The sequence below is a fragment of the Coniophora puteana genome (assembly GCF_000271625.1).
Source record: "Coniophora puteana RWD-64-598 SS2 unplaced genomic scaffold CONPUscaffold_15, whole genome shotgun sequence".
Lineage (NCBI taxonomy): Eukaryota > Fungi > Basidiomycota > Agaricomycetes > Boletales > Coniophoraceae > Coniophora > Coniophora puteana.
Genome location: NW_006913067.1, coordinates 1,038,143 through 1,057,215, shown reverse-complemented (window position 1 = coordinate 1,057,215; position 19,073 = coordinate 1,038,143). Strand labels below are relative to the sequence as shown.

The 19,073-nt window shown below is 52.9% G+C and overlaps 7 protein-coding genes across 7 annotated transcripts; 4 read left to right on the top strand and 3 right to left on the bottom strand.

Annotated features, from left to right (window-relative positions):
* Positions 1-131: 131 nt before the first annotated feature.
* CONPUDRAFT_169239 (cytochrome P450) lies at positions 132-3,181 on the bottom strand. The gene is made up of 10 exons (XM_007775842.1): positions 2,206-3,181; positions 2,017-2,149; positions 1,909-1,946; positions 1,689-1,839; positions 1,451-1,599; positions 1,149-1,385; positions 801-1,086; positions 600-734; positions 399-542; positions 132-344 (listed from the first exon to the last, which is right to left on the bottom strand). The coding sequence occupies exons 1-10, from the start codon at positions 2,396-2,398 to the stop codon at positions 257-259; spliced, it is 1,554 nt and encodes a 517-aa protein (XP_007774032.1). The 5' UTR covers positions 2,399-3,181; the 3' UTR covers positions 132-256.
* A 600-nt stretch (positions 3,182-3,781) lies between these two features.
* On the bottom strand, positions 3,782-5,361 carry CONPUDRAFT_169238 (YIF1-domain-containing protein). Its single transcript, XM_007775841.1, has 5 exons — positions 4,895-5,361; positions 4,631-4,829; positions 4,330-4,543; positions 4,174-4,270; positions 3,782-4,076 (listed from the first exon to the last, which is right to left on the bottom strand). Exons 1-5 carry the CDS (start codon positions 5,312-5,314, stop codon positions 3,933-3,935), a joined length of 1,074 nt encoding a protein of 357 aa, XP_007774031.1. The 5' UTR covers positions 5,315-5,361; the 3' UTR covers positions 3,782-3,932.
* Positions 5,362-5,505: 144 nt separating this feature from the next.
* On the top strand, positions 5,506-6,067 carry CONPUDRAFT_147055 (uncharacterized protein; the record flags this gene model as incomplete). The annotated part of the gene is made up of 3 exons (XM_007775840.1): positions 5,506-5,632; positions 5,692-5,950; positions 6,000-6,067. The coding sequence occupies 2 exons, from the start codon at positions 5,506-5,508 to the stop codon at positions 5,925-5,927; spliced, it is 363 nt and encodes a 120-aa protein (XP_007774030.1). The 3' UTR covers positions 5,928-5,950; positions 6,000-6,067.
* A 1,071-nt stretch (positions 6,068-7,138) lies between these two features.
* Positions 7,139-9,046, top strand: CONPUDRAFT_131566 (sphingolipid C9-methyltransferase). The gene is made up of 7 exons (XM_007775839.1): positions 7,139-7,566; positions 7,628-7,780; positions 7,836-8,221; positions 8,274-8,398; positions 8,451-8,702; positions 8,760-8,876; positions 8,933-9,046. The coding sequence occupies exons 1-7, from the start codon at positions 7,161-7,163 to the stop codon at positions 8,943-8,945; spliced, it is 1,452 nt and encodes a 483-aa protein (XP_007774029.1). The 5' UTR covers positions 7,139-7,160; the 3' UTR covers positions 8,946-9,046.
* Positions 9,047-9,424: 378 nt separating this feature from the next.
* CONPUDRAFT_77060 (uncharacterized protein) lies at positions 9,425-11,141 on the top strand (the record flags this gene model as incomplete). Its single annotated transcript, XM_007775838.1, has 8 exons — positions 9,425-9,521; positions 9,590-9,718; positions 9,783-9,950; positions 10,004-10,060; positions 10,115-10,174; positions 10,226-10,282; positions 10,336-10,989; positions 11,047-11,141. 8 exons carry the CDS (start codon positions 9,425-9,427, stop codon positions 11,139-11,141), a joined length of 1,317 nt encoding a protein of 438 aa, XP_007774028.1.
* Positions 11,142-11,623: 482 nt separating this feature from the next.
* On the bottom strand, positions 11,624-14,710 carry CONPUDRAFT_147052 (uncharacterized protein; the record flags this gene model as incomplete). Its single annotated transcript, XM_007775837.1, has 4 exons — positions 14,655-14,710; positions 14,456-14,600; positions 14,130-14,400; positions 11,624-14,080 (listed from the first exon to the last, which is right to left on the bottom strand). The coding sequence occupies exons 1-4, from the start codon at positions 14,683-14,685 to the stop codon at positions 11,624-11,626; spliced, it is 2,904 nt and encodes a 967-aa protein (XP_007774027.1). The 5' UTR covers positions 14,686-14,710.
* Positions 14,711-15,188: 478 nt separating this feature from the next.
* CONPUDRAFT_147051 (Saccharopine dehydrogenase) lies at positions 15,189-17,367 on the top strand. The gene is made up of 6 exons (XM_007775836.1): positions 15,189-15,468; positions 15,534-15,660; positions 15,718-15,828; positions 15,890-16,139; positions 16,189-16,358; positions 16,411-17,367. The coding sequence occupies exons 1-6, from the start codon at positions 15,207-15,209 to the stop codon at positions 17,159-17,161; spliced, it is 1,671 nt and encodes a 556-aa protein (XP_007774026.1). The 5' UTR covers positions 15,189-15,206; the 3' UTR covers positions 17,162-17,367.
* Positions 17,368-19,073: the final 1,706 nt, after the last annotated feature.

Below are 19,073 nucleotides of genomic sequence, written 5' to 3'. Positions count from 1 at the left end.
GCGCTAGGCCACGTCAGCATATATACATTGCATTGTCAAATACCGCTACAGATAATTATATGTACCAAAGAGAGCTGCTACAGCTTTAGGATATGTAAGATGTACCAGGAGAACGAAAGGGAAGATATAAGGGCGAAGGCAAGAACGAAAGATCGAAGAGGTGGTATACAGATAGGGTTTGTGCATGTGGTATGTGCACGAAGGGGGTGACGACTGATAAATAATAAGAATAGAAAAGAGACAGGTCATGGTGCCTTCACCCGGTCAGGTCAACAGTCTGCTTAACGACGGCGGCGTGCTTCTCGGAGCGGGGGATGATCTGGCAGTTGTAGGGAGAGGGGTGGCTATAGGGCGCGTTAGGATTTTGTGAATAGTTTCGAGAAAAAGGGGTCACGTACCAGATCATGCCAGACTCGAAAGCGGCCTCGATCTTCTTGGGTACGCCATACTCGGTGACCTCGGGCTTAATTTCGAACGAGCAGAGGATGCAAGCGACGGATATCCAGAGCTGGGCATCGGCCATGAAGCGTCCTGGGCACATGCTAGTGCGATGGATATGTCAGAATACTTTGAACGAGAAGATTGTAGGTATAGCTTACCGTCTGCCGTAGCCGAACGCGGCGGTGGCGGGGTCGAGGACGCTCTCGTCGAGGCTCTTGCCGTCCTTGGTGAGGAAGCGCTCAGGCCAGAAGCGGAAGGGCTCGTTGTAGTTCCGCTCGTCATGCAGAATCGTCCTGAACCCCAAACATGATACAATGAGATCACTTTCCTCGACGAAACTTTTGATGTCGGCCACCTACCAGGTGTTTCCAATGACCGTGGTTCCTGCAGGGATAAAGTAGCCGTTGTACGTGTCGTCGTTCGTGACCATGTGCGGCAGGCCGAGCGGCGCGACGGGGTTCCAGCGGAGGACTTCCTTGACGATCGCGCTGATGTACGGGAGCGAGGCGCGGTCCTCGAAGTCGGGCAGGCGGCCTGCGCCGATGACGGTGTCGATCTCGGCTTGGGCCTTGCGCTGCACGTCGGGGTGCAAAACCATGGCGAGGAAGAACGAGGAGAGAGAAGAAACTTCGCTCTCTGCGCCGGCTGCGAGTTTTCACCGTTTCAATAATCAAGGAGAAATGGGGAGAGGAGGGAGGTGTGCGCACCGGCGTAGGCGAGGCCGGCGCAGCCCTTGATGGTCTCGAGCTGGTCGTCGGCGTCGCCGCGTTTGTTGTCGACGTCGCTGACGAGGTTTGAGACGAAGCATGGGGACGCTTTGCCCTGGCTGAGGGCGTTGATGACATGCCGGAAGGGCGCGTCGCGCATCTCGAGCACGGCCCTCTTCCACGCAGCGGCCTTGGTCTGGAACCCGGCGCCTGGCATCCACGCGGGGACGTGCTTCACTGTGTGAGTGTGACGACCGCTTGTTAGCGGGACTGGAGAGCGGTGACAGTCCATAGAGACTCACGGGCGGGAAGGATGTCGACGAGGAACGCGCCAGGCGCTGCGGCTTTTGCCATGCCGTCCAGGGCTTCCTCGGCGATATCGATGTACCGGTCGTTCTGGGGTGCGATCTGGATGCCGTAGATGACGTTCATGATCACACTGGCTGCGTTTCTGTATTTTTTTGTGACCAGTTTATGGACAGATGGGATCAGTTAGCAATGATGATTATTGTCGTTTAGTTTGCTGACGGCTGTACGCACTGGCGAAGGTGCTCCTGGCGATCGTTGGGCGAGTCGAGGAGGTTGCGGATGAGGGCGTGCGCCTCCTTGCGTTGAATGGGCCAGTACGTGGGAGCGACCGCGGGCTTGAACTGCTTCTCGAACATCTTGCGGTGCTTCTTCCACCGGTCGCCTGGAGAATGGGTTTAGCGTCAGTTCGGTGGGTTTAGAATTTACCGCGGAAACAAAAGAGAAGAATTACCGTAGGGCATGTGGCCGAAGCTCCAGTCCCAGCCCATACTAGCAAACGGAGAAAGGAAGTTAGTCGCGGGATTTTAGACGGTCAAAAAATAGGCGAAAACAGACATACAGGTCGTTGATCATGGGCAACTCGTTGCGATCGGAATAGTTGACAGAGCGCTTTTCGAAGAGGTCGTTGGCGATCTGCGCGGAGTTGATGAAGACTAGGTGACGTCCGAGGACGTTTGCATGAACAAGATCGCCTGTATTTAGCGTTAGCGTCGGCCTGACACGGCGATAACTTTGGGGATGGATATACCATACTGCTTGGCCCACTGATTGTAGACGCGCGCCTCGTTCTTGAGAGGGAGATCAAGGGCGTTCCCGATCAAGGGCAGGGGCTTCGGGCCCGGCGGGTAGGGAAGCCCATCACGCTTCTTCTGCTTGAGGGCGTATAGTACAATGAGCGCCACGACTGCGACGGGCGCAGCGAGTACGGAGGGAGAGAGCATCGCGGCAAAAGGGAGTATATACGTATGTACGAAGAGAGAAAAGCCCGCAGGGCAGGCAGGCAGGAGAAACGAGGGGGAAACGACCAGTGGTGGGACGTCAGAGGAGAGGCTGTAGCCGGGTATTTATGTCGAGGCAGACCGCGGCATCAATCGAAGGGTAATGAAACATAGAGTTTTTGTGGACATTAAAGTTTCCCGAGCGACGAGAGGAAATCGAGATCCAAGTCGACGCGGCTGTGTGCCGAGCGACGCAGTTGACTCGAGAATCCTTGGTCATACCGGGCCTACCGGGCACCCTGAAGATATCCGTGAGGTTGGCGCTGCCTATCCGTCCGGGTCAGTGGTTCCGCAACTCATAATTGACATGTCAGTCGGAATGATGAGGCGTTGGAAGTGCTATTGTTGTCTTGCATCATCTGCCTCGGAGGAGTGGAGCGCCGGGATGAAGAGAGAGCTTGGGGAGTCTTTGTGGTTTTCCTTTGGAGGTTAGAAAGTTGATGAGAGACAATTGATCGCAAGCTGACACAAGGCAAAAGTATCGAGCGCTGAGAATGCGAGCGTGCACGAGGACGTGCCCCAAAAATGCATGGGGCAATCAGAGAAACGTGGGGTGCTGCGTATATGCGGTCGCTTGGGTCGCTGGAGCTTGGATCTGTGCCGATTATGTTAGAAGCGTTACGAGCGTTGACATGAGTACGGTGACGGTGACGACAGAGTCGTGGAACAATGGCAGGGTAAATAAACTCTCGGCTATGTGCCAGCTGGAACGTTCGAAGTTAGAAGACTGCTAGGGAGGAGAACATGGCTGTTTAAGGGAAATTCTATTGTCTGCACGAAGAAGAGAAACATGACATGTCATTTCTGCTTCGGCAAGAGACAGTGCCGGCGGTTGCCGGTAGAAATAGACAAACCTGGAGAAAAACATTCCACGAGACGACCGGGCATAGAAAAGCGTGACCGAAGGTGACCGAGGAAGTTGGAGAAAGACAAAAAGAGGCACAAGAGCGTCGGTGCCAAACAAGGAAGGACCTGCTGGAATGCATCCGTTTGTTCTCACCCGCCGAAGCCGACGATCTGTTCCGCGTCTCGATCGCTTTTGTTTTCACCTCGGCTCTCTTTTCCGGCGTGTGCGGTCACCGGTCATGTGTAGCCTTGTGGGATGCTAATCATCACACCCAGCGCCGCAGAGCTTCTAGCGCAACTTTGTGTCATACGCGATTCTAGTTTTGAGTCCACGCCTTTTCAGGGTCCTTCTGACATGAGCAATGCCATTGACCACATGCATGGGGTACACAGACGCGAGACGTCGCGTCACGATGCATGTACAAAGCTATCCAATCATCCCTTGGTCATCACACATGGCCTGTCGCATGTCAAGAGTAGGCTATGTTCGCTGTTGGACGACCTTAGGTGAACATCACAGTAACCAGTGACCGAGGGTATTGATCCGGGGAGTTAAATTGGAAGCACATGAGAGAAACGACAAACAAGCGCGCCGACGCAAAAGCGCATCCTCGACCTCGGTGTACTAAGATTAGACTCTAACGAGGATCGCCATGTACACTATTTGGGACAGCGCCTCGAGGAATAGGAAAGAAATCCGACGTTTTCGCTGCGCGGGGTTGACCGTCACGTTGCTGTTCGCATCGGGCAGCACCACAGAGCGCAGCGAACGGAGCTGCAGCAAGCAAGTAATCAGATCCGAGGTCAGCACATGAACAGCCCACGCTGCAGTGGTGATGCGCGCATGATGATGGGGGGTGGTGTTTACGTACCATGAAAAACGCGACAGAGAAGAACGCGTACAGGAATACGAGCATGTACACGACTCCACCGAATTGCAGCAGGCCCGCCACTAGTGTCAACAGTACGCTGTGCATGGGTGTCAGCAATTATGATGTTGGCTCGGGCCGAAGGTGGAGGTCGCGCACCCAACGAATTTGTAGCCGCCATAGGCAACCAGATCAACTACTTGGCCGGAGCCCTGCACGTTCAGCAGATAGCAGCCACTCTTGACGATCAAAAAGTCTAGCAGCACAACGGCTAGCGCCTTTGATGCGAGTGCTCCGAGGACCTGGGGGTGGAAGCGCTGTTGCAATCCGAGGTGGAATGCCGCGACGAGGATGTAAGTGACGAGCGCCATGACTAGATTGCCGAAAAATAGAACCCAAGCATACTACAATGAGCGAGAGGCGGTTGCGAGCGTGAACTAAGAAAAAGGAGGGTGCGTACGAGGAATGTAGAGATCGGGGCTGTTAATGTCGTCCCGCGGAGGCTGCCACTCTGTCTGACCGGCCTCGGACCGACGTATCTTGCGTGACCAGGGAGAGTGCCGCCATGGGAAGAGGAGAATCTGGAGTTTCTTGATCACGTATGAGTTGGAGACGTTGAAATGGTGCTTGAGCATCGTGAGGGGGATGACGCCGCCGAACTAGAGATATTCATAGGTGAGTTACTTTGAACGTGTTGATACGATGGTGTGAGGGGTGGACTTGCGTTTTTCTGAACGTATTCCTGGCCAGCTGCGACGGCGTGCTGACCGAGCTGCATGCCAAACTGGGCGGTCGCATCGTTCACCCCCCATGCGCCAAAATCGGGAAGCTGCTGCTGCTGGTGTGGGTGTTGTTGTTGGGGCGAGATGCTGCCCTGCATGTGCCCCATTGGCGACTGATGCTGGGCCATGTTGCCCATGGGTTGATATGGCGGTTGAGCGTATTGTGAGCGTCCGTTACCTTGGGCGAACGCGCTGCTAGGGCCTTGGGGCATGCCTGGGACGGCGTGGGCGGGGGGAGAGCTCGCATAGCGCTGGTAGCCCTGTGGTGAGCCAGGCGTAGATGGAGGTTCGGGAATAAAAGCGGGGTGAGTGGGGACGGGATGCTGAAGAGGCGGAGGAGAGCCAGAGTTGTAGTTTGCCATCGTTGGACTATCTGTGGAGAGGAGGACGCGATGGACTGGGCGTGTGCAGACTCAGTGACACGCCAGACAAACTCGACCGCAGCGTGGACTCCGGAACTACCACCGAGTTCCCACGTGAGGCGCGCGTCGCGGCGGTTGCAATTTGCCCTTCGCGCAAGCAGACTCGGACTTTGACGCCTTCGCATTTCTCCATGTTCTTCAGGTCGGCACTCAGACGGACAGCAACGCTTTCACGCTCAGCACGGTCTTACGCGACCAAGATCCCTGCGGAACCGGTGACGGAAGGTGCAACCGTTGCTGCTCAGGCTACCCCAAAAGGTGCGCGCTATCCCAGATACTTCGGCGCACCCGAAACTTATATGCTTGTTCCGAAACAGTGCCTCTGAATGTCTCGTCGTGTCCAGCGAACACGGTGCTCACGGGCCTGAACTACCTCAAGGGCCAGCCGCCAGTCATTGCGCTCCCGGACGAGGAGTACCCACCCTGGCTCTGGGACATACAGAAGCCCAAGGTGCTGCCGGATGACGGGCCCGGAGGTCTGTTCGAAAAGGCGCAGCTGAAGAAAGATAGGCAGCAGCGGATAAAGGACGCCAATTTTATGAAGACGCAATAGGCGGGGTGCTGGGGGTGCTTATGGTGCGTTTTGCTGTTCTTTGACGAGATGATGCTTATGTTTCTCGCAAAGTGTTACTCGTGTTTGCTTTTATTGACTAGACTATGTATTCGCCCAGTTGCATACATCCTGGACGGTCCACTATAATCACTAATGCAGGCAGTTAGAGCCTACGAGGCGCTTAAACGCTGAAGTCCAGTCAACTAGGTTCACGACGCGAACCATGGTTCAATATACACTTTCGGAAATATGTTTACTGTAAAGAGCATTCCGTGCGTCGAGTACGTTGAGTAGTTCAACAACTTCGACGACATTTCCAACGCCATGAAGAATCAAAGCCCTGTCGCGCCCAACCAGTCTGGTGGTGTGGTCCTTGGTAAATCTGATAGGTCACCTGTGGTCACTATTCAATCGGAACAATATTCATGTTCATCAGTAGCGCGGTGGTTTTCGTTCGGCCATTTTCATTGTTCTGAATTCTGAGCTACGAAGCATACGCCAACTGTTGTCGATCTCTCGTGCACCTCTTGTGCCATTTTTTTTTTTACTTCAATTGTAAGAAACCTTCGTTCGCGCATGCGACTCGATCATTACGTAGCCTTCTATCAACAGTGTCTTCGATGTCTGCGTTTTTCCCCCATCGAGCGGCGTCTGCGGTGTGCAAGCACTGTAGGAGATATCTTGGCGCCCACTTGACCTAGGATATGCGAGAGAAACGCAAGTGGTGGCCTTTTGAACGCTTGCGTCAAGAAGTGGTGAGGGCGGCTGAGTAGCGGCCCGGGCTCGTTATGAGGATTTCTGAATGGGTGACTGCCATGCTACTCAATGGACGTTTGCCGGTGCCCCGCTAAATTATAGCTGGCACTCGGTAATTGCCTCTGTGAAGATCTCCTGCAGAGAGCAGATGGACGGCAGCTAACGCGCATTTCAGTTGAGGCGTGATACCGCTTTCCTGTTCGTCGAAGAATTGATGGTACAACATAGCCAAGTAAACCACATAGCTCTACAGAGAAACAATATGCCTATGGATAAAGTACGCTTGACAAATGGCTTAGCCGACAAGAGGTTACGTATTTATTGCTGAAGAGACGTGTTCTGTTCGCGTTCAAGCTCGTGGCTGCGGCGCGTATGCAAGCAAACATGGTCAAACAAATTTCCTTTCTGGAATAAAAGTTGTGTCGCGTCAACTTGTCAGAATTTTCAGGTCTGAACGCGCCTCGAACGCCGACCGTCATGACTTTCACTCCCGTGCGCAGGACAGAAACACCCGCCATCAAGAATGCCCCGCACGTCGGCCTTGCGGAGGGCAATGGTTCCTTCAACAACCTCCACCTTGCCGCCCTCGTTCTCGGCGTACCATGGGTGGTGAAGCGTTTTATCCCCATCGTCAACCGGGGAGGGCTCAAGACCTATGTCTTCATGGTTCTGCTCCTTGGTGTTCCCATCACTGTTGGCTACTGGACTGTCATGAGCATGTACGGCCCTCGTAAAAACCAGAAGGTTTCCCTGCCTGGCAAGGATATCGAGGAGTACATTACCATCAAGGACCCCGAGCTCAAGGCCAAGTACCACGGCAAGGAGAAGATCCCCATGCAGGTCTTCCATGACGCTTACTTCGAGGGCAAGATTGACTTCAAAGGTGAGCAACATCGTGCAAGATGTTTTGACTACGTGTTCTCAATATTTCGCCATTTCATCAGACGATGTCCTCGAAATCATGGAGCAGCGTCACGACTGGGCAAAGATGGTCATGACTCCCGAGCTCTTCAAATACGTCTTCATGAACCTCATCCCCGAGGTCATCGTTCACTCCCAGAGCCAGGACGAGGAGCAGGTCCGCGACCACTACGACCGTACGTGTCCTCGTCTATTTTTGTCCCGGGCATGAGGATTTAGACTTTCATGCAGGAGGCGATGACTTCTACTCGTGGTTCCTGGGTCCCCGTATGATCTACACTTCCGGCGTTGTTACGGACCTCACCCGCGAGGAGACCCTCGAGGAGCTCCAGGACAACAAGCTCAAGATTGTCTGTGAGAAACTCGACCTCAAGCCCGAGGACCGTCTGCTCGATGTTGGTTGCGGTTGGGGAACTCTCTCGGCATACGCTCACAAGAACTACGGTTGCGACGTCACTGGCATCACTTTGGGCAAGAACCAGACCAAGTTCGGTAACGACCGCATTAAGAACAACGGTGGCACTCCCGACAAGGCTCGCATCCTCTGTATGGACTACCGTGAGATCCCCGGCGGCACTGGCCACTACAGCAAGATTGTGTCGCTCGAGATGGCCGAGGTACGTGCCTCACACGCACCGCGTGTCATGACTGGTTTTGATTTTGTGTCAGCATGTCGGTATTCGTCGTTACGGTGCATTCATGAGGCAAATGTACGACCTTCTTGAGGACGACGGTGTCTTTGTCCTTCAGGTCGCCGGCATCCGCCCCCATTGGCAGTACGAGGATCTTATTTGGTACGTCCTGTCCGAGTTATCGGTACCCACTCGATCTCTAAACTTTGTCCAGGGGTCTGTTCATGAACAAGTATGTCTTCCCTGGTGCGGACGCCAGCTGTTCCCTCGGCTGGGTTGTCAACCAGGTTGAGGCTGCTGGCTTCGAGGTCAAGAACATTGATGTTCTCGGTGTCCACTACTCGGCTACCATCTGGCGTTGGTACAAGAACTGGGTCTCAAACAAGGAACGCGTAGTTGAGAAGTACGGCGAGCGCTGGTACCGCATCTGGGTGTTCTTCCTCGCTTACTCGACCATCATCTCTCGGTTCGTGATCCTTTCATTCGAGTTCTAGCTTTTTTCGCTAATGTGTGAGACATGCAGCCAAGGAAGCGCGTCTGTCTTCCAGCTCACCCTCCACAAGAACCTGAACGCCTATCACCGTATCAACGGCGTTCCGAACCATGCTTCTATTCACGTCACCTCCGAGAAGGAGCTCTCGTAAGTGATGTATTCAGACTCTATCATCCAGTATATTCACGTCTTCGGTCATACAGTTCCGTCGAGTAGAGGATTATAGAGTTTCACTGCTAGGCCACGTTAACGACACTTTTAATCTTTGATGACCATAGATTATTACCATCTTATTCGGGAATATATATCACGGATTCTACCACAATTTTGTGCGCTCGTTTTCCGTATGATGTGCTCTCGTATGCTTCTTGGACGATTCGTTGCAGAAGTGACCTGAGCGTGTAACCGAATAGCTGCGGAAGAAGCTACAACGTCGACTCAAGGTCCGAGTCTATCCTCACTCTGAGACCACTGGCCGCATCACGCGCATACACTTCGCTCTCTTGGTCTCACATTTTTCAGGATGTCTTTCTGAATCCTTTGGGATGGCCTCCCCAGTTTGCACAGGTATAAAGCGAGGACGTGCCATGGTACACCTCTTTTCTTCATCTTCTTACGCTCTGTGAGATTCCCTGCCCTTTGACGTCAACCCACACTCGTTCAATTTCCAAGCCTCAAGACTTCAAGACTTCAAGATGTACAAACCTTTCGCTCTGCTTATCCTTGCCTCGGGCATCGCTGCCATTCCTTTGGATGCCAAGCCTGCTGGCACGACTCCCCCGACGCGCCTGCGTAAGTGGTCGCGTGCTTGCTTGTGTTTTTTCTGGCTTGAGGCTGATACTGCAATCGTTGGTCTGTAGCTTCGCTGGAGGCGACCGTTCCTAACCCTTCGAAGAATTTCGCCGGCATTGCAGACTCCATCGTGTCTTCGCTTAAGAGACAAGAGAGCAACCCGCCTCCTGAGCCTGCTAGCCCTCTTTCCGGCCTTCGTAAGTTGGCGTTAAATACGCTTGGAGTGGGCAGGGTCTGATGATATTGCTGGGGCTTTTCTAGCTCTTGGTGACGTTCTTGGGGTCGCTGAAGGTATCCTTGGTGGTGCCCTTAAGAAGCGCGACCTGGCGGACTTGACCGATGGGATCCCGGACTTTTCTGTCTCTGGTGGTCCTTTGCCTGCTTCTGTCGACAAGCGCCAGCTTGGTGGTGTCCTCGGTGGTGGTCTTCGTGAGTGGTTTGTGTCGTGTACGTGATTTGTGTCTGACACCGGTCTGGGTTAGTTGGCGGTCTGCCTGCTGCTGTCGATAAGCGCCAGCTTGGTGGCGTTGGTGGTCTTCGTAAGTCGATTATTGTCGTGAAAACATCCTGCATCTGATATGTGTTTGCTTTAGTGGGTGGTCTGCCTGCCTCTGCTGATAAGCGTCAGCTTGGTGGCGTCGGTGGTGGTCTCCGTAAGCTGATCATTGTCGTGCAAGTATCTTGCATCTAATGTTGTTATTCAGTCGGCGGTTTGCCTGCTTCTGCCGACAAGCGCCAGCTTGGTGGCGCCAGTGGTCTTGGTAAGTCGTTCGCGTCGCACAAGCGTTCTGCATCTGACGCTCCTCTGCCTTAGTTGGCGCTCTCCCGATCTCGGATGTCGTTCAGACTGCTGGGGCTCTCGGTCCCCTCGGAACCGTCAAGGGGCTCGTAGGCGACGTCGGCACCGTCGAGTCTCTCGCAGGTGCCGTCAAGCGCACCTCCCTTGAGGCTGGCGCTGACCTCCCCACTCTTCCTCTTCCTGTACCCGCCGGCGAGCCGCTCCATTCTCGCCTGGATGAACAGCCCTCGAACATCACCAACCCTGGCCCCATGAATACTACTGAGACCACCAACCCGGCCCAGAACGCGGGGATGCCGCCCCCGCCTCCCGTTATGAACCCCAGCAACGAGGGACAGAACCAGACGTTCCCCGGTCCCCAGAACGTTACGCAGACTGCTCCTGTCAACGGCTCATACCCTGTTCCTTCCAACGCTACTGAGCCGATGCCCCTTGATGGGTCTGTACCTCAGAATGCGACGTCCCCGGTCGACGCCTCTGCGCCTCAGAATGGCACCACTCCTGCTGATGGTTCTGGACCCTCTCCCGTCGACGGCCCCGCACCCCTGAACACCACATCGCCCGTCGACGGTTCTGAGCCATCATCCCAGAACGGCACCGAGCACGCGCCGTTAAACCCGGCCGTGGATGCCGCTCAGGACGGTACTCAGCAGGGCAACCCCTTGGGCAGTAAGTTTCTTTTCGCTGCTTCGTTGGGTCAAACTGGGTGGCTTACTGGACTCGTAGGCTTTGGCGATATCACCGTCGCCCAGATTATCCAGGGCATCCAGGAGGGCATCCAGGCTATCCAGGCCCTCAAGGGTGCATCTGGGTCGCTCTGAGCGACGAAGTGACCACTTCTCGCCGGCCTAGGGTGAGCGCTGAAGGACGAAGAAAATCATGGTGAAGCTCATAGAAGGAAAATTCGTTTGGCCCGTGCTTCCCCTATAGTACTGTTGTGTCTTCAGTTGATTTGTCTTTCTTGCTTGACCTAATTATGATACCCTTGACTGAAATTTAATATTGTTGTGAACGTTTCCTTTGTCTGAGTCACAGTCCCGTAATGCCGCCAACAGCTGGGCCACCTTTGACGCCTCCGGCTCAGCCGAGATGGTGAATATTCTCAGCGTGAGCCTGTTGAACAGAGGCGAGCTGCCTTCTCCTTAAGTCTCGATGGTGCTGAAACTCCAGGTTGGTTTGAGTATGTAGGTAGCAATGCTATCAACCATCGCGCTTGTGTCTAGGTTTTACAAATCTGAGGTTTCGTACAAAGCTAGTTCCGCTGTCACTAGATACGCGATACATGAAATGGTGAGGATACAGTTCACGTTATACAGTTGTTGAGTATAGACTGTATCTCCCCTGCCAGCTTCTCATGGTCGATGCCTTCAGCTGCCAGGCCAGCGCCCTCGTCTCCGGATGCATCTGTTGTGGCGGCGTCAATCGAAGCTTGGATACTCTGCCAAACGTCCTCGCCGATTGCACCCTGTAGGGTCGCGTCGCTGGCAAGTGAGTCCGACGAGGGGAAATTGGTGAAAGCCTTGAATATGTCGTCGAGGTCGGGGTATTGCGCTGTCAGTTCGTCGTCGGAGAGCAGGCCTTCGGATGAGGAAAGCCAGTCGGAGGCAGTCGATGGAGGGATGTCGCTCATGTCGCCTAGGGCGCCGTCAGAGTCTGAGGCGTAGTTGTCGGACATGGGTATGTCGTCGAGTCCGTCGTCTGAAGGCATCAACGAGGGGCTGGTTGGAGGAAGGGGCGAGGATGGAGGGAGAGGACTTGAGGGGCATCGGTCGTTGGGGGCCGGGGAGGGACTCGGGCTTTCCGGTCGAGGAGGGAGAGGTCGAGTAAAAGTTCTCCTTACTGGAGTTGACCTGACTGGTGTAATCAGGTTTTCGAGTGCATGGTCGAGGTCTTTGCTCAGGCGATCCTGTTCTTCCTTGTCGATAGGGTGCTCTACTGGTCCACTCACACGCCTAACAGAACGAGAGAGCTTGACCATGCTCTGTGGGGATCCTCTGCCGAGTCTCCTTACTGGAGTAGACTTGACCGGCGTAGTCAAGTGCTCGAGTGCATCATCGAGATCTTTGCTCAAACGATTTTGCTCTTCCCTGTCGATGGTCTTTTCTACCGGTCCACTCACACGCCTGATAGAACGAGGGTGCTTGCACAAGCTCTGTGGAGATGTCTTAGCGTTCGTTCGGCGGTAGCGAGGAGAAAAAAGCGGAGATGCCGCAACGCCTCTTGGTGTCCGGGCATGTGGTGTACGATTGAGGGAATGCGGGGTAGGGCTAAAGAGCGGAGACGGGCTGACGGCGGACGGTTTGAACGGGGATCTGTGAATTCGAGGTCGCGGTGGAGGCGTGCAAGGTACAATCGGGAAGCTGGACGATGTGCGGCGTACGGGGGAAGTACTCTCAGACGCAAAGATTGGCAGGCTCGCAAGGGGGTTTGTGCACGACTCTGTATCTGACGTGTCCTCAGACATCTGGCTTGACGGTAACTCGTTCTGGCTGGACGAAGGCGGCCGCATATTTGGCTGGGGCTTCTGATTGTCGCGTTTTTGCTTCAGTGAGAGTTTACGACAGTTTTTGCGTTCTTCTTCTTGTAGGGCGAGTCTCTGCTCAGCCTCCTGGGATAGTCTTGGTTGAGTTGCCGTGGTTGTCCGCGCCCATTCAGGAACAATGTATGGTTTCTTAGGATGGGAGCCCGACGGCCGAGCTGATGCGTCCGAGTCGGACATATTCGTAGTCAAAACCCCTGAACCTGTCGGCATGGTCCGATGAAGCTTTCTCGGCGGAGACGATGCACAAGCAGTACGGGAGGATGGGGTTGCCAGCCGTTCCACGACAGTGTCATCAGACATGGGAAGAGAGACAGAGGTCATCTGGTAGACCTGCCGTTGATAGTAGTTGTGCACGACTGGCAGCGGCCGTGCATGCCGAGATAATGAATCTTGAGACTGTCTCTTTAACGGTCCCTTTTGAGCGCGCTTTCGTTCTACCTCGAGTTCTTGCTCGCGCATGAAATCACTGAGCGTACGTTTGCGAGAAGGCTCAGCCGAGCCTTGAGATTCCTTTCGACCTTTGGCTAAAGACAGCCTACGAGACTGTTCCTCGGGTTCCTGGCTTGACGGTGGTGTTGGATCGCCATCCTCGCGACTGTTTTTACGACGGAACGCATCCGGGTTGATGTTCTCTTTATCTAGTACCACAACTTCGTCTTCTTGAGGCGTGCGAGCTCCACTTGAGGATACTTGTTCAGTTGAAGCTCCAGACGATATCGCTCCTCGTAGGGCATCGATAAGTGCAGCATTCGGCTGTGAAGCTGCATTCAGCTGCCCCCCGGAGTCAAGGAATGAGATGGCAGAGAGCAGTGCTGCATTATCCGTCCCTCTGGACAATACTGAAAGGAGAGTCTGAATAGCAGAAGAATGCGTTGCGTCGGCGGGGCTGGGTTTGGAAGTTTGGGAGGCCTCGCTTCTAGAGAGCGGTGCGCATATGAATGGAGAATTGCCAGGACGAGTGGGAGGTTTAGGTTTGGGAGCTTTCTTCGGTCGTTCGGGACGTCCTCGGGGTCGCTTTGGTGGTCCAATATAAACTTCGGGAAAATCTGTAGACTTGGTTCGTGTGGGCTCCTGAGAGGCGGATAGGTTTTGGGAATCAATCTGTGGCGCCTTGGATGAAGCTGAAGCCGTCGGGTATTGAGGTTTATAAGAGGTCGGAGTCGGTGCCGCAGGTGGGCCCATGAGCCACTGAAACGAGCCTGCTTGAACGGGATTCGTCTAGGAGTCTGCTCTATAAACAAGTCTTATATGCATACAAGATGCGCACCTCTTTCAGAGCTAAGACGACTTCTAACGAGTCGACACCTGTCCCAGCTCCTTTGACGACAGAGCCTGTCACCATGACAGGAGGTTCACCGATTGATGCTACGGTCCACGAAACTAGTCCGAGAGCTACTGCTACACCTCGTGGTTGGGTAGGCTGCTGTTGGGCTGGGCTCCCATGGGCAGCCATATCGACTGGTGGAGCAGAATGTGATTCGAGGGGGTCAAGGACGTAGACTGAGAAATCTCGGGACGCGTTGGGCATGAGTTCTGGGCTAGAAGCAGTGAGCTCCACGTCGGGAAATAAGTTATACCAGCGACTCTGCTCACCTCGAGTTGAATACGGCATTGAGGCATGTTCTGAGAGTGACCGTCCCGTAAGAGTCATTGGGTCCACACAAGCTAACAGCGACTGGTTGCGGAAGTTTTGCGAGAATGTATTGAGGAGAATGATTAACAGTGTATAGTACACGCACTATGATGATTCAGTTTCGAGAGATAGAGGTGGACAAGACTACGAGAAACTCACAAGGTAGCTGGCTCGAACCTGAGGTTGCCATTAGGACAGGGTATAATGCGATCCCAGAGTCGATTGCACCAGACAACCTGACGAGGTCGCGCGCGTCGTTAAACAAGTGACGCGCTCGTGCAATCTAGCGCGTGTCACGTGCGTTTGGCCATGGCGCGTATGTCGCTTTCATTTGCTCTCTGCTGAACGTGAACGTCGACCTAGTCATCTTCGGCAGGCAGGTCAACACACTTTACAGCATGAATAGAACGTCTTATATCAAGCGACGCGTCACATCTTCCCTCTCACGACGTCTGGGCAACAGTGCTCAGGCCGACCACCCCCTTTGTCGGAAGCAAATCTGCTCGCTCACTCCCGCGTCCAACTCCAGCTTCCTCGAAGAGCCTACTCATTCCAGGCCTGATACTTGCGCAGCTCACCATAAAAGATTACCTCATCAAGCCGGACATGACAGGCACCGTTCAGGCCTGGCCAAAGTACGTCCACAAGCATTTATCATCGTGCTTTTGTTAGCTTGACCAAATATATCGACAGGCTGTATCTCTTGCAAGCATGCACCATTCGAATAGAGCTAGAGGCTCATTATGCTCTTATCGTTCCCGTTCGCTGTCCACACTCAACAGCAGTTTGACCAGCCAAAACGAATCTACTTTGCCGAGCTCGGATACAGCTATCTCAGGAAGTTCACCACCTCCGGCCACCCTTCCCTCGCATGGCATATCCAAGAAGCGCGTACTAGTCTTAGGCAGTGGCATGATGGCTGAGACAACCATTGACGAATTATGTTTGGATACCAGCGTCGAAGTACTCCTCGGTTTGTCGTTCATTCGTTATGTTGAAACCGCATTTTCTGACAACTGACAACTTTACGCGCATCAGCTACACGAAACATTACACAAGGCAACAAATTCGTAGCTCGCCACAATCACGCGCATGTCAAACAGGTTGATTGCACGAATGCTCAGACCGTTTCGGAGTTGATTGCTCAGGCAGACGTAGTTGTCAGGTATGTGCTCTTCTTTCTTCGTCCTCTATCGTCATCCAGCAGCAGCTGATAGCATAGTTTGCTGCCGTCAAACCTCGTCCCTCGCATCGCCGAGCAATGCATTGCCTCGCGCATATCCCTTGTCACGCCATCATATATATCACAAGGGCTACGGTCACAAGATTTGCAGTGCGTTCTAGTTGCGAGGATATCACAGTGTTTTATATTGACCGTATCCCACGTCTACCAGAGCTGTTGAACGTGATACTTTGATTTTGGCCGAGGTAGGCTTTAACCCCGGCTACGACCATTGCGCTGCATTGGCTCGGTTCGACCGACTCAAACAAGAAGGCAAACGCATCCACATGTACATGTCATTCTGTGGATCCCTCCCGGCACCGGAGTGCGCAAACGTGCCCTTCGGTTACAAAATCTCCCATAGTCCTCGCGAAATGCTTCTTGATACGATGGCGTTCTCAAGATTTAAGCTCGATAGCAAGGTTCGTGTATTCACTTGATGTACCGCTAGTGATACCTGACCGCAAATAGCAACGCCAAGTTTGGGAATACGAATTAACGAAGCGGTATTTCCCTAAGGTGGATATCATGGAGGGAGTATCTCTTGAAGCATTCCCTAATCACGATGCTGTCACGTATCTCAAGAAGTTCAAGTGGCCTGTCATTCGAGATATGTCTACTATGATGCGCGGTACTCTTAGGTATGCCCACTTCGATTAGGCGCACAAACGCCAACCAACGTGTTATCTGCAGATATCCTGGTTTCTCCGACCTCATGCAATCCTTCAAGGCTATCGGTCTGCTCAACACAGATACTACCATCAACCCCAGCTCCTGGCAGGACCTCACGCGACATGCCCTCCAAGCCCTCCTCGGCGCTAAGCTCAATAATGAACCCGTGTCTCTTAGATCCGCTTTCGGCGATGTTGTCGCCGACGATGCCATCGACCCGCTTATGCGCGCTCTCGCGTGGCTCGAAGCTGTTCCTTCCTCGGTCGGCGAACGTGGTGGTCCATCCCTTCCGGCGCCTCCCTCGGGGCCGGCTTCGCCACTCGACCATTTGGCACAGTTACTGAGCACGAAGCTCGCGTACGGTCCTAATGACAGAGATATGCTTGTGCTACACCAGGAAATTGGCGCGTCCCCGCAGAACATGATCGCGCCGAGGATCAAGCCCAAGAACAAGCGCGAGGTGTCGCTCTTCATTGGACCTGAGTCTGTTGTTTATAGGCGTCAGATGGTCATGTACGGCACTCCCGGTGGGCCAAGCGCCCTAGCGAAATACACGGGTGTCTCGCTTGCCACGGCGGCGAAGCAAGTTGTACATGGAAAAACCACCGGCTTGACGGGTGTGGTATTCCCTGCCGATGAGAGTGTTTGGAGACCGATTGTAGAGAGAATGGAGGAGATAGGTGCGACTTGGACAGAGACGGAAATTAAAGGGAAGAGTCCAATCGAGACCCGACTGTTCAAAGAGCTCGCAAGCAAGTCTATATTGCCATAATGTGTTCATCAGCCGACGTGGGCATTGAGCATCTTAGTCTCCCATAGGCAAACCTTTATATTTTTCGGAAGATAATGTTCCTTAATATGATGGTTTGCTTTCAAAGGCCTGCATTTCGGCAGGAGGCAAACAGAAGGATGGATTGTTGGAATTAGTGTTTGACCTTGTTCGCATCATAATGTGATAGTTTTATATTACTGTTTCTGCACTGAGGAGTTTTGAACAAGTTTTCGGCTGCCTGATATTTAGTCAATATTTTTAAATTTGACCATATATTGGCCAAGGGCTCTTTGCATATACACAACCTGCTGCACCAGAAATGAGTAGATTTTCAGCTGACCAAAACATAGTCAATACTGTAGCTTTTTGACCATGTTGACATACACCGGATCGAGGTGAACACAGCCACCACGGGAATACGACCCCGCGTGTGGAAGACGCCCGAATAGCCCGACGGGCACTCGCATTGGTGCATACGGGGATCGAGCAAGTATGTTGGAATGCGGCATAACACCGCTTTGGTGACGGTTTGGGGACTTCGGGAGAAGAGACGCAGAGGGGAGAAGCATGGGCAAAGGGGAAAGGAACGGGAGAAGCAGGGAAAGAAGTGAACGAGGAGAGAAGGGCAGTTTGGAACTCAGGGATATATAAGACGAGCGTCTCTCGCTATAGCGCCCCCACTCGCTTATGTTACAGCGTACTGGGGGTAAGCTCGTCTCACTAACATACCGGAGATCACACGCTTACCATGATCCCGTAGTCTAATGTATATCAGGTACAATAAACTTGCTTATGTTACAGCGTACTGGGGTCTAATGTATATCAGACTTTAACAGGTTATGAGCTCTTTGCGTTTCCTGGCCACCAGTACCTAGTGTTGTGCAGGGCCAGGCCTGAAGCCCTAAAGCCCTCAGGCCAAGCCCTGTATAGGCCAAGCCCTGTATAGGCCAAGCCCTGCCCGAGCCCTGGCTAGGGCTTTTGAGGGCCTAAGGCCTGGCCTGGGTTGTTGCAAAGCCCGAGCCCAGGGCCTAAGCCAGGGCCTGTAGCTAAAATTTTGAAAAATGTTGATATGACTGTACAATTACTCTAGTAGCAAAAAGTTGTATAGCTTCAACTTAAGTATTAGATAGTGTACAATGTTTCTATTGACTGTGGGAAATTCTAATCTAGCTATGGCATTATCTGACCCACTTGCCCTATTATTAAAATATAGCCTTGAGAGTTATGTTAGTGATTATGTGATGTTTGACTCAGCAGGTTACTAATGTCCTGAAGACAGTTTTGGTGCAAACAGTGAAGCTGAAAATGCCTCAGCACCTTGGGCTCAAGAGTTTCATGCTTACCTTGGCTCTGTGATGCCTCTTCCAAAAGAGATATCTATTGTCCATTGGTGGGGTGGAAGTCATCTTGTTGTATCATATTTTATGACTCTAATCAGTGCTACAGTTGAACTTTCCTTTGTACCCTATTTGGGGATCATTTGCAAGCAGCTGCTTGACTATTATGGCCTCTTCAGTGTCCAGTGAGTGTGCTTTTTCTGCAGCTGCTGAAATAATCACAAAAAGGTGCAGGTGGAGATGTTGTTGAAGCTATTCAGGTGTTGATGACACTCAGCTGCCAGGAATTAATTTCCCATGAGCCAGGGCCATCCTCAGCAACCGAGTTATCCTTAGAGAAAGCTGAGGACAATGGTATTGATGAAATGACTGTTGAGAAGCATGATGATGGACTTGGAGACTTAATTTTAGGTATTTCAGACAATGAGAACCATTGGGATTTGGATGAATAAGTGTCTTTTACTACAGTAATTGTTGCAACACAATAAAAAGTTAATTTGTCACTGTTTTTACTGTCTGATCAATCCTGATAGCTTCATTGAGTAGAAAACTGACTGCTCCAATTTTTATGTACA